The sequence below is a fragment of the Watersipora subatra genome, chromosome 3 (genome assembly GCF_963576615.1).
Source record: "Watersipora subatra chromosome 3, tzWatSuba1.1, whole genome shotgun sequence".
NCBI classification, from domain to species: Eukaryota; Metazoa; Bryozoa; class Gymnolaemata; order Cheilostomatida; family Watersiporidae; genus Watersipora; species Watersipora subatra.
Window position 1 is genome coordinate 43,987,104 of NC_088710.1, and position 13,897 is coordinate 44,001,000.

A 13,897-nucleotide genomic window follows, 5' to 3' on the forward strand; every position below is an offset into this window, starting at 1 on the left:
TCTTTTTATTGTTTCTGAAATGTCTCTGATAGAGATCGTTTAAAATAGTACTAGTCTGAGGCTTAAACAGCTTGGTATTATCAATCAACAAACATAATGAAGCTGAATCTTTAAATTCAGCAACAATCTATCTGGTTGTTGTGTTACCTTTGACCTGTTGTCAAGCATTTCATAATTACTGAAATCAGTCAAATCTCATATGAAAACTTCACAGTGTAACAAGGAAAAACATGCCAGTTTGATTATTCTTTACCTATTATCCACAAATAACATTCTTGAACTTTATTTGCGGATATTAAAAAGTCTGTGATGTGATTGGCTTTATTGTGATTGCACTGTAACAGGAAATTAACCAAAAATGAAAAGACCCTTTTCCATAAGCATTGATTTCATGGTGCTGACATTCCTAGCATAGCCTGCAGCTATTGACTCATTTCATTAACAATAGGGACAGTAGGGTCTAAATATACGTTATTCATTCTTACTTAACCAGTCTGCTTTACTTGCTCAACAACAATAGTTATCTGATATAGTGCATACCGTCACAATTCCGTCAAATTTCTGTTCGGAAGCTTTGAAGTTCCTGTCCACCTACATGTACTTACTGTTTGCAATTGCTTTTAAGATAGAACTTTTCAAAGGTTACTTTATTGCACCTAAACTACATGCGGGCATTTCTAGCTCTATATAGTGGGTCTCTTTGTACGAGTTGTAAGTTGTCAGCGATTACACAATTATTATCATTATAATAATGTAACAATTTTTATTTGCATATTCTTTAGCTCAGTAATAGTTAAGTTTCAAAAGGAAATGAATATGTTGCGTAATCGTTGGTTGCTAGCATACATAATTATGATTGGCTTAAAATGAACATAGTTCGTTTCATGGTAAATCTTATTTATTGATCCAACCATAAGGAACTAAAGCATTATGAATCACTGGTGGCCAATTCCATGCTAATTTACATTGTAATCTTTTCTGGAAGTTTTAGCATTATATAAAATTATTGTTTAATATTCTTTATGGTAAATGCTCTTCTTAGTCTGATCTATTTGGAGCAAAAATACAGTTTTAATAGTTATGTTCATCTGTATGTATGCACACATCTGCATATACGCATGTGTATATACATACATAAACACCGACATCCTCTGTGCACAGAGGATGTAAATGTATTGTGTGCATAGTGTGTGTTTACTGGTGTACATAAGTATTCATTTAAACATAAAAAATATGCATGCGAGTAGTTATGCTTATAGGTACGTTCATATTTATACATGTATATATTTTTGTACATATTCATGCAAACATGGATGTATATTAAAATAGTGTATATTAAAATCTACTTTCAATCTGTTCTAAACTGCATGTAAGACAACATGACGTAGCAGGTTGCTAGTAATTGTTGCTAGGGCAGCCAATTAGATTTGCTAAGGCATTGGTTTCCACTTTAGAGTAAGTATTTTTTTAGGTACAGAAAAAGAGTACACAGAAAAAGAAAGTCTCTGTGAAACAACAACAGTTTCAGAAGGTAAGATCATAATTATGCATCTTTGACAACAATAGTAGTTATGTAAAAAAACTTTGTTTTAATGTATATAGTACAAATTAGCCAAATCGGCCATATTCAAGTTTCTTCAGCATGATATTCACCATTTAATATGCAAATCTGAACCTGGAAACTGTTAGGAAATATTTGTGATAAAAGAAGTATTCTAAAGTTCTGTCTTTCACACTATGACAGGATCTTTTTTCTGAAAACTTACGGACAAAAGAACCGATACGCAATTTTGTAAACAATTTTACAATTTTGATTTTCTTGTGTAAGCCATAAGTCATGATTGGCTGACCTTAGGTACTGCTGACATACATGAACTCTTATGCGAAAGGTCGCTGAGCTCATTTTGAGTTCTGTTCCTCATAAGTTGCAAACTGATGACTTGTTTATTCTGATCGGAAAGCTGAATATGAGGATTGAAATGAAATGCAGCATGTCATGATAATCTATGCTTTCTTACTTCTAATAGATAGTTGAATACACTTACTTTATTACATTCAAGTGATTTTTTACAGCTCACTGGGCAATAGCAAACTAGATTTACTGTTGCAGTTGTTACTGTGTATTAGTTCCTTGGAAATCTGGTGTGCCGTGAAAGATTATCAGGTCTAATAATAACTGCCGTATAACCGGTTTTTAAACGTCACTTCCATTTGATTTTCATTTCTATTCGACCACCACCACTATTTGCTATTCTTGATCTTCATGAACCCATAATAGCAAGTGATCAGTAGATAAGTATCAACAAAACAGTAATAATGATGACTTGATATCAATAGCAATTAATTCGTTTGTTGTTTCTGTTCGTATCAAAGCTCGTTTTTCCAACTCTAAGCCTTCACAGTTTTTTTGTGAAAACTTTGAAAGTAACATCATGGATATAATTAGCAACTGTATCAGGCCAACAGTAGTTCCTTATTTAATGTGGTCTTAAAGCTTCAATGTATGTAAAAAATGTTTGGTGCAGTTACGATGGAATCTGTGCTACTGCGTATTTTGAGTCTAAAAATTTGAGGCTATTTTGATTACACGCAGTTTCTTTTTAATCGCGTGAGAAATGTAAATTTCATCACGTAAAAGTTTTGCTCCGCTAAAAAATTGTTTTGACGCTAGTATGAACTAGCTTAACAGTGCAGAAGAAGAGTTGAGCTTAGAAGGCTTTGTGAAATGTATTGAACAGTCAGAAAAACTATGAATTGGTTTCAAATGATGCTAATATTTTTGTTTTGAAAATGTTAATTTTTGTTTCTGAATGTATTATAAATATGGTTTGTTTATGTCACTTGTTTTTTAATATATATTTGTAACATTTGGTAAATGATTATATAAATTTTAAGCTTCCAGGATTATGGCATATTATTTGATAGTATCATTGCTGTAATCTGATCTTACAGTTGATCAAGGCTCATAACTCCTCTTCTATTGCACAAAAAAGCCAGTTTTAGCTGCAAAGTGTAGCAAACATTTCAATGAGTGCAGTGAGCTTTTATGCAACATTGTGAAATATAGTTATAAAATAAAAATATGCCTTTAAATTGAAAATGAAATAAAAAACTTGAAAGCTATAAGAAAATGTAACACAGGCTATAAGATTGTCGTAGGTTAATTACAAACAATAGATATCAACTGGTAAAGACATGCATCAGCTTTCCCATGCATATTTATTTAGGGATCCACAACAAATTGGAGATAAGTTAGCAAACACCTTGCTTCCAAAAGGGTTAATGTCGCTCTTCCTGAAGGAGATTGCTAAATATAGGTAATATTCATTTCGCCTATGAAAGGGTTAAATTTATATTACCAAATTTCTGAAGAGCTACTACTTGAATAATACAATGCCACCCTCTATTAGAAAGTTACTTCTGATAAAGTGCCACTCTAAGGGAAGGGTGGAAAAATAGAGTACCATGACGTTCAAATAAAGGTTTTACGGTAAATGTGTTATTCAGAAGTGTGAAGGAGTGATGGAGTGAAATTGTTAGAGTGTTAGTCCAGCATGCTGTAAGGTGCGAGTTTAATCCTACAAATGCAATCTTTTTTCACAACTTTGTACAGTGGCTTCGAACAGACAGATGGACACAGTTCTTATTATACTGTAGACTAGCACAATGTCTGGCATTACGCATATACGTATATACGTAACGTTTATGTATGTACGTATATGTATATATATATACGTATACATATATAAATATATACATATATATATACGTATATATTTATGTACGTACATGTATATACATATATATTTATATATGTATATATATGTATACGTATATCTATGTATGTAAATATATTTGTATATATATACGTATATATTTATATACGTACATGTATATACATATATATTTATATCCGTATATATACGTATACGTATATATTACTGAAAACTAGTTCTGAACTACTTACCCAAATGAAGGCGAGTAATTTGATTCACACTCAGTGTCTACTACGAGTACATCATGCAACATTGGCTCAGTTCTCCTAGAACAATTTATTGTTTTATCAACTGGCTTGCCTCTCTCTCACGCAATGCTCTACATACAGGATGGAGTAAAGTCTGTATCGGCCATGAAGATAAAGAAGTGACAAAGATCTTTATGACTTGACAGAAACTGCCATTTCACCACTAAATATGTTTTCAAAACTAACAAACTTTTAATGTCTGTTCTGTGTATGACTAGATAAATTTTGGCGAAAAAACAATTTCGCTATTTTAAGCCGTAACATTTTATATTTATTTTTATATTTTGCAACATTTTCTTATTGCTTTCCTCTATTTTATGAGTTTTTTATTATTGTTCTGATTTGCTCAAATAATACAATCAATTGAATGCTAATATTGGTTTATATCTGTATTAAATAAAACAAGTTTTTAAATACTAGAACAACACATTGCTATGCATTCCAATCAAGTTTGTCTCTTAACCATTGTTTGAGAACTCCTCTTGTCAACATGCATCACAACTCATAGAGTAAGTTATGCCTTTTAAAAAATAGCTCAAATAGCTTTATTAAAATTAGGCCTATTGATACCAGATTTCATAGTTCTTTCAAACAATTTTTTTGTTAACACAATAGTTCATGCTTTTCACCTTGAATAATGGCTCAGCAACAGAATATGCCGATCTATAAATAAATACACTGTGTTTACTATTATCTAGCAGTATTAGAAGTTCGAATAAAGTATCTTGCTTTTCATAACAATCGAGATTAGCTTGGATTTGCTACAAAAAACATAAATTTGCAGTGAGTCTGTCTTGTCCTTAATAGATCCCCTAGCAGAATGATCCCCTGCCTCAGGTATTTTTGCTACACTCTACATTGTCTTTTTCAATTGGCCAACGGTCACCTCTCAGTTCCACCACATTAAGATATGGTATGTTCCTTGGATCAAATTATGCTGGACACTTTCTTTAAATGTACTGAGTATAACACATCTCCGCACTCATGCTGCTCATTCCTACCATTCTATTAATCTACTTTGTATATGCATCTGAATATATATATATATATATGTGTGTATAGATCTGCATTTGTATATTTTCCTACGTGTGAAAATAGTATTACATCGTATTTCTCTCCTGCATCTTTCAGGCTCAATATGCATTGGCTTAGTGACATAATAGTATTTTTATTTTCATTCCTAAAGGAGCTCATATCGTTGTTGAACTTTTTTTTTAATGCACCATCTGTTAAACTTTTGTACTTTTCTTGTGTGTTATGCTCTGTTTTCATGGTGGCCTGGTATATGGCTGATTCTACTAGACATTCTCCTTCGAGAGGGCACCGCGATTCACTTGCTCCGCAGTTACATATTTTTGCTCATATGCAGTACTCTGTTGTAATAGTAATTTGTTGCGTGCTAATATATGATGTTTAATATTTAGCTTACACCTGTAACTTACCTTTATAGTGTTTCTAATGAGCAGCTTACGTAACTAGTGATCATTAGGAAAACAGGTTTCTAATAAACTAAAGAACCTCTAACTGGTTTTCTGTACTAACACCTGCATTGTACGTCGGGTTGAACCAAGTAATGTGTCTGTCACGTGTTTGCCTGTTTTTCTAGTCTCCCCTTGTGGCTTGAGATTTAGCGCATGCTGATGTCAGCTTTGTTTGAGTGCCTCACAATATGGGGACGTCGCTTATATCTATATCTTATTTAGCTTATATGTAACTATATTTTATAAATCTATAGCTCATCTTACATATATGTATATGTTTATATGCATATATAAATGTGCATATGTAAGCGTACAAGTGCATACATGCGTATATATATATATATATGTCTATGTATTTGTGTATGTAGGCCTATAGGATATGTAAGTGCACATGTACATGTATATTCATAAACATGCGTACATGCCTATGTATACACATATGTGTATACACAATGCATATATACATTTATATACACTAGCTGAATGCCCGGACTTCCACAGCGAACAAAATAATAGCCAAATGAAATTGAGCAACTTAATAATAAGACAATTGTGTTTATAATGGTTACGTTACACGTCATGATCTCTATGCAATCATGATCTTCAAGCATGCTAGTAGTAACCAATAGTATTTTGCAAGCACTATAAACATGCATATTCTAACCAGTGTAATAAGTATGTGCAAAGTTATTCTATATAGTATGGCAAGTATGCCGTGTGGTGTAGTGGATACACACACCTGTCTGCAAAACTGGCATTCTGAGTTCAATTCCACTATAAAGGGGTTTTTTGTTCCTAAAACTTGACCGCTATAACTGGACATACAAACAACAGACAATCACATTTATATATATATAGACGTGTATTTATATTTATATGTATGTGCATATGTGTATGCATATCCAAATGCATATGTATATGGGCCTTGCAGGAAAGTAGTTGATATAAACAAGCAGCTCTTGTATTGAGTTTATTGAATTAGAACAAACCAAAAATTTGAGGTTTAATGTGAAAACAGGAAGTGTTTTACCATCTTTGATATACTACAAACAAAGTATTTAGTATATCAAAGCTATTCATAAGTTCAACCCATTGATATTATCCTTATTAGAACTTTTCTTAATAATCTTTAAATGTTGCAGCATAGAATTACATGTTCCTCTAATGGATTCCTGAAAGTCTTGGAAAGTCTGATTTCTGTACATCCAGTCATGGGATAGTGAAAGTTTGATAACAGTGTTTCTTTTTACCAAAATATGAGCCATTGTTTCCTTGCTCCAACTGCATTGAAGTTCAGGATGTTTTAGCAAAACTTCTAGTTTTTGTAAGTGGCTATAATCTTTCACACATGCTGGATTAAGTAGTTGTCTCTTGACCAAATATTGATAACTGTTGTTCTCAAGCCTGCATTGATTGATCGTATCTTGGTGCATTATCAATAATTATTGTTCTCATACATTCCACAGAAGCAGTGAAGAGCTCAATCGATATATATACTTCTCAAAGTTTGTGTGCATGTATATGCATGTCCAGCTAATAGCTATTAAAATATGGAAACATCTCTTAGTCAAGTTTGACAATTTCTCCAGTTTGTATGAAAATGGCTGTCCAACTTGTATGATTATACTCTCCTTACGTAATATGTAACTAAGTTGAATTTCTTGAACCACAGTGATTTTTGTGGAAATATTTGAATTCTGAAATGATATCAGTGAATACTAACTAACGCTATAAAACAGTGACAATTCATAAGATAGTTGTAATCATTTGATTATGTAAAACAAAAACTCGGATATTTTAGACATGCGCGGAGTTACTTGATCATAATGGCTAGAATTTACAGATAAATTATTCTTATGGGTAGCACATCTGGATCACTAGTTTTCAGGTGCAACATTTGAACATATAATCGCAAAGGTGGTCATGATCTATTCTCTTTATTTTATATATACATCTTGTTCACATGATAAATAAGCATTGCAACACACAGAGAGTTATAGACACTGTCCAGTGCTTATAAATTCATTATCGTTAAACAAGTTCTAATTATACTGTAGTATATTAAAATACCATAGCACAGCGTACAGTGGTTTGCTGCCAGAGAGAAAATAACACCAACAAAAATCTGAACTGGGAGCCCTGTGAGGACAGGATCGGTGCAGTTTGTTTAGAGGAGTGTGAATCAGAGAACAATGGGTTTCATCTGTGTAGGCAGCATTTGAAATCTCTTCTTTAGCAGTACTCTATATTTGGAATTTTTGTCATCGGGGCTGAAGCGAGCAGGGTGGGCAGACAATGTTGGCATACCAGAAGGATCAAGAACCTGTAATACCAGCATTGCTATAGCCACCACAGAGAACTTAACAAAGCAGCTGATCCATGAGCATAAGGTCAGCAGCATTAGATAGAAATTTGCTCAATAGGAAAGGCAAATCTTAAAACAAAATTACACTTTACCTGAAAATATATGAGCTAAAACACATTAATTGTCTACTCTTGTCAGAAGATACTGGCACATAAGGAGAAGTAAAATCAAAAAGATCTTATGGCGGCTTTTGCTGGTCAACCAGGCAACATCCTGGAATGGTTTATAGCAGTAACATGAATATATATTGGTTCAACACTTTTTATTAACACAATACACAAAATCATATCAATGTGTTTTCGGTATGGTCGCACATTGTTTCATCAGTTTCCATTTTCAGCATTTTGATTAGTAGGCTACAACCTAGTCTTTGAATTCTTCCTACTCTTTGCTGCCCATATTCCATTAGCACTGCACACCCTTGTTTATAGATCAGTAGCCTTACTCCCAGTATCGGTATCACCTGGAGCTTCTGAAGGTATTTGTCAAGACTTTTTAAGAATTTGTTGCACTTAGCCAGCTTCGCAAAAAGCTTTATTTAGTTATGCTATAAAAAATGATTCAATTTATGAACTCCACATACTTTAAACCTTATGTAAAACTTTAAAAGTAGCACAATAAACAGTAGCATGTCTTGACAAACTGTTGTTTTTGCGGAGTTGTACCCCCGTAGCGGATGAGCAACACAACAGCTTGTCACAAGACGTACTGCACCTGATGCATCAGCTGCACTTATAGGGAGTTGTTCTCTTCCGTCTATGCGGCTTAGTTGCGATATTATGGCGGTCGCCCCATTGATAATCATAACGAATTTTGCGCAAAAATTTATGTAGAAAAAATAAGATTACAACGTTTAACCAGCGAACACTCTCTGCGGTAAACTTTAGAACTTGAGAACTTAGCAACAACAGCGACTAAACATGTCGTTATTTGTGCGCTCAGTCAGTTTTATTTCTATTTTTGTATCAGTCAGTTTTATTTGTTCTTATGGATTTTATTTTTAATTTATTTTATTCTTAAATTCGACTAACGTGTACAACAAAGACTGGTCCTTGGTTAAACGTTGTATTCTTATTTTTTCTACATAAATTTTTGCACGAAATCTGTTATGATTACCAATGGAGCGACCGCCATAACATCGCAGCCAAGCCGCATAGACGGAAGAGAACAACTCCCTTTCAGTGCAGCTGATGCATCAGGTTCAGTACGTCTTGTGACAAGCTGTTGTGTTGCTCGCCCGCACGACGGGGGAACAACTCCGCAAAAACAACAGTTTGTCAAGACAGGCTAAATAAACAGCAGCTGATAGGCCTATACCGCAACGAATACACTGACCCGAACATCTTATACAAACATGAGTTGTAATGGTTAAACTAAATAAAGAAAACCTGAGTAAACATCTCTAGCATTCCCGTCTCAACAGAAACAAATAATAATGACCAGTCCAAAAAATGGAAGGCACTGGTTATCCCTTTCAGAATCCTCAAGGACGCTATACGAATGAAGTTTGGATTCCAGAAGTGTGCTAGAAGGTTGTGTGATTAGGAAAGCAGACTACAGATAAAGAAACCAGCCAGCCAGATGAACAGCTGACAGAAGATGTCGGGGATTAACCCTCCAAGTACTTGGGAGTATTAAAAGTAGATAACATGAAAGCGGATGAAATGAAGAAGAAAATTGGAAAGAAGTAGATTGCAGAAGAATAGGAAAGATGTTGGAATTAAAACTGAACGACAGCAATGAAATCAACGTTATGACGTGGAATGTTGTGGCAGTGCGTTTCATGGATGGAATTCTTCACTGACCGATTGATGAGTTGAAAAAGATAAATTGGCAGACAAGGAAACTGATGAAAATACACTGTACATTACATCCAAAGACAAACGAAGACAGACTATATATTTATATATACATGTATATATATACAGTCAAACATGGATAACTCGAACTTCACGGGATCGAGCAAAAGTGTTCGAATTATCAGAGCGTTCAAGTTATCAGAGCACTGTCACAAGTCCATGTATTTACTTATTTATTAGTAGATACATGTACATATACAAACTATAATATAAATCAAAAGCACAAATGGCTTGTTTTAAATTAAATGCTTCTAATGTAAAGTTTAAAACGGTTTTATCAAAAAGTATAGAGATTTTTCTATCACTTGAGATTGGTTTGTTGTTTGAGGTGATGTTATTGCCAGGACATTTTTTAGATTGACATTGGCAAAACTTGATCGTTGTTGAAATGCTCAGAAGAAAAGACATCTCTTTCTTTTGAGCGTTTTACCCACGATCAATTTTGCCGATTTTTTTTTAAGTTTATGCAAAGATTACCTCACTTTACCTGGGATTCGTTAAGAGCAACACTCCAAGGCAGTTCAATTAGAAGTTTTACGAGGTTTTACGGTACATTGTATATCACTCACGCTTTTTGAATGGATACTTATTGAATGTACACACGTATTCTGTGTTTAGGTCAAACGATGGATAGTTTTTTTTAGCTAAGACAACGTATACGTTTAATTACAACAATTTTTAAGACGTTTTAAACATTCAACATTCCGACATTGATTCAACACGGAATCAACGTCGGAAAACTATTCATCGTTTGACCTAAACACAGAATACATGTACGTTCAATAAGTATCCATTCAAAAAGCGTGAGTGATAGAGTGATATACAATGTACCGTAAATTCTCGTAAAACCTCTAATTGAACTGCCGCGGAGTGTTGCTCTTAACGAATACCACTTTCCTTGCTTCCGAAGGGCGATCGCTAAGCGGATGTTTGGTATAAATCAAATTTCACCAAACCTTTAGAAAGGTCGTTGACAAAAATATTTTGCCGATGGTGGTAATAACGACGCTTACGAATTACGAAAAGTTGAGGTTTACCTCTACGGCTTGGAATAAAGTGATTTTCTAAAGCGATAACCATTTTGGTAGCCGTTGGGCAAAAACAGTTCGAATTAACAGTGTTGAGTTCAAGTTATCTATAGCAATTTATCATTACGGGGGAACGGACCAAAGAAACCATTTGAATTAACCATGTGTTCGAGCTATTCGTGGGCGAGTTATCCATGTTTGACTGTATATATATATATATGGGAACAGCTAAGATATTGAAATGGGAACAGCTAAGATCTTGAGGCGAGTGCTCAAACTCCCAGGTCTCTGGTAGGAGACCCGAGTTAGAGCAGAAACTACCACCCATACGGGTTAACCGAGGTGAGGAAACAACTATATATATATATATATATATATATAGGTACTTGTATATTAGTTCAAAATTTCATTAAAAACACACAGAAACTATCATATAGATTTTGAAACTTGTCCTACATTGAGCAAAGGTTTGCGAAGTTTTTGTTCAAATTGTATAATTCGGCTTCCTGAAATTTAATGAAGATCAAAACACGGTTCGACCTGACCGCTCTCCGGTACATACCAGGTTATCAGCTAATGCAGAGACGTTGAAATAAATAAAAATAATAACAAAATTGATTGATCTTAACATTCCTCTTTTAAATGACCTTTAACTTGTCTGTCAGACCTTGGTGTGGGTTGACCATACATGCCAGCCAGGTATGTTCATCCCACACAGACCTGCCAACCCAAGAGTGGGGCAATGCGTGAGATTTGGGTTTGGGGCAATTGATATATCAATGATAGCATATATAAAATTTTTGAAATTGGGGCAAAAATCTCACGCATTTTCATTTTTTCTTTGGGGTGATTGCGTGAGTCTCACGCCCAATGCGTGAGAGTTGGCAGGTATGATCCCACACTAACGGCTCAACAGACTAGTTAGCGATCGTTCATAGGAAGGGTGTTAGGTGAATTTTTAGACTAGGTCCTACGGATAGTGTTATGGGTTGTATGGATAAATTCATCGTAATGATATGGAGAGAAAGAAAGGAAAAGTTAGATTTTAAAATAGATCAATACACATACACAAATACACATTTTAATTGAATATCACCAGATACTACCCGTCCAGAAATTCCTACTACTTTTAACCTATAAGACAACTTTAGTTACTCACTTTAAGCGTTATTACTTTTGTCCATGTACATTTGTAGTGCCTTTGGGCTTATTGGACAGATTTGAACACATATTGGGCTCTTAATAATAAACCAAAATCCTTAGTGTTGATAGTATTACCCATTAAACCACTTATGTCCTACCAGTATTACTCATTATACCACTTATGTCCTACCAGTTAAATTAAAATCGGTTTCAAGCGATGAAAACCATTGATTACGTTAAATTGCCGTAACATTATTTTACTCACCTTCATCGTGTATACTCGATTACCTTTATTGTCATTATAATATCTTAGATACATGACAGCTTGTAGTACAAAACGCAATGAAAATGCTTTTAGTTTTGCATTGAAACAGACTTGAACGAGCACGTGGTTAGCGTTTTACTGTCGCCAAAGACGTAAATATCTCTCTGCGCTCACTCAACTCTGCGCTTTACAAAATTGGCGCTCTTACTGACTGACATATTTCTATAAACTCTTTAGTGTTGTAATATTGAGCAGCCCGGATAGCTCAGTCGGTAGAGCATCAGACTTTTAATCTGAGGGTCCAGGGTTCGAGTCCCTGTTCGGGCGAAGCTTGTTTTTGTTAAAGCTGCATAGTAGGCTTCGACTGGTTGAATTGAATTCGACTGGCTGAATTCGAATTGAATGTAGTATTAACTAATTTATAATTAACTCATTGTCTCGCACAATTAACGCATTAATTCGTTTATATTACAACCAAATTAAATTTTTCAGCATAGGTGTGGCCTACTTCATTGGGCGGTATTATTTTTCCAGTCCAACAAAGGAAATTTTCATAAAAATTGAAAAACACAAAAAAAGTATCCGTCATGGTTGGGCATGTTGAACCTAAGGATTACTAAGCATGCTATAATTGCTGAAACTTTTATTTAGGATGCAAAATGACAAGGAAAAGCTAAAATAGAACAAACTCAAGTAGCCGGAAGTATAAATGGGAAAAAAGTATTTGTTACAACAGTCCAATGCATAACTGAAATGAACTCGTCCTTGTTGGTCAATGAAAAGCCCTGGCAGCATTTCAAGGATATTTTCATAGTCCAGCCATCCCTAATCGTCTTTGTCTGGATAGCAATAGGATGTTCGCGTAGCTGACCTCTTTCTTGTTCGAATCAGATATTTTACGCCGACTACCTTATCGTCTTCAATTACCATAGTAACCACAGCAACATATTTTTTCGAGACCTCTTTCTCAACACACCAGCTGTTACATAAATACCGATTCTCACTTCAATGGTTTGTGAATGGCCGGGTTGGCTTATTTCCTTATCTGTTAATTCAGGAGTGGTTGATACGTCTTCACCTCTGCCATTGACAGGTTCTCTCTTCTGTTTTAGGTTTATTCTTGGTAGATTTTACTGGGGCTTTCCTGTGGCGATCATATCTTTGGTATGCTTCTCTGTAGTGATCATATCTTTGGTATGCTTCTCTGTGGCAATCATATCTTTGGTATGCTTCTCTGTGGCGATCATATCTTTGCTATGCTTCACTGTGGCGATCACATCTTTGGTATGCTTCTCTGTGGCGATCATATCTTTGGTATGCTTCTCTGTGGCGGTCATATCTTTGGAATGCTTCTCTGTGGCGATAATATCCTTGATATGCTTCTCTGTGGTGATCATATCTTTGGTATGCTTCTCTGTGGCGATCATATCTTTGGTATGCTTCTCGGTGGCAATAATATCCTTGGTATGCTTCTCTGTGGTGATCATATCTTTGGTATGCTTCTCTGTGGCGATCATATTTTTGCTATGCTTCACTGTGGCGATCACATCTTTGGTATGCTTCTCTGTGGCGATCATATCTTTGGTATGCTTCTCTGTGGTGATCATATCTTTGGCATGCTTCTCTGTGGCTGCTGGGTGTAATGTTCATGGTCATAAAATTATGTCAAAAATGTGAACAACCAAGCACATGGTTAGTAGGAAATGGTTATGCTCATCTTGCCCCGATGCTC

The 13,897-nt window shown here is 34.8% G+C and overlaps 1 protein-coding gene and 1 non-coding gene across 2 annotated transcripts; one reads left to right on the forward strand and one right to left on the reverse strand.

Annotated features, from left to right (window-relative positions):
• The first annotated feature begins 12,419 nt into the window (after positions 1-12,419).
• On the forward strand, positions 12,420-12,492 carry Trnak-uuu (transfer RNA lysine (anticodon UUU)). The gene has a single exon. It is a non-coding gene; the product is annotated as a tRNA-Lys (tRNA).
• Positions 12,493-13,295: 803 nt separating this feature from the next.
• LOC137390619 (P-selectin glycoprotein ligand 1-like) lies at positions 13,296-13,772 on the reverse strand. Its single transcript, XM_068076944.1, has one exon. The coding sequence runs from the start codon at positions 13,770-13,772 to the stop codon at positions 13,296-13,298; it is 477 nt and encodes a 158-aa protein (XP_067933045.1).
• Positions 13,773-13,897: the final 125 nt, after the last annotated feature.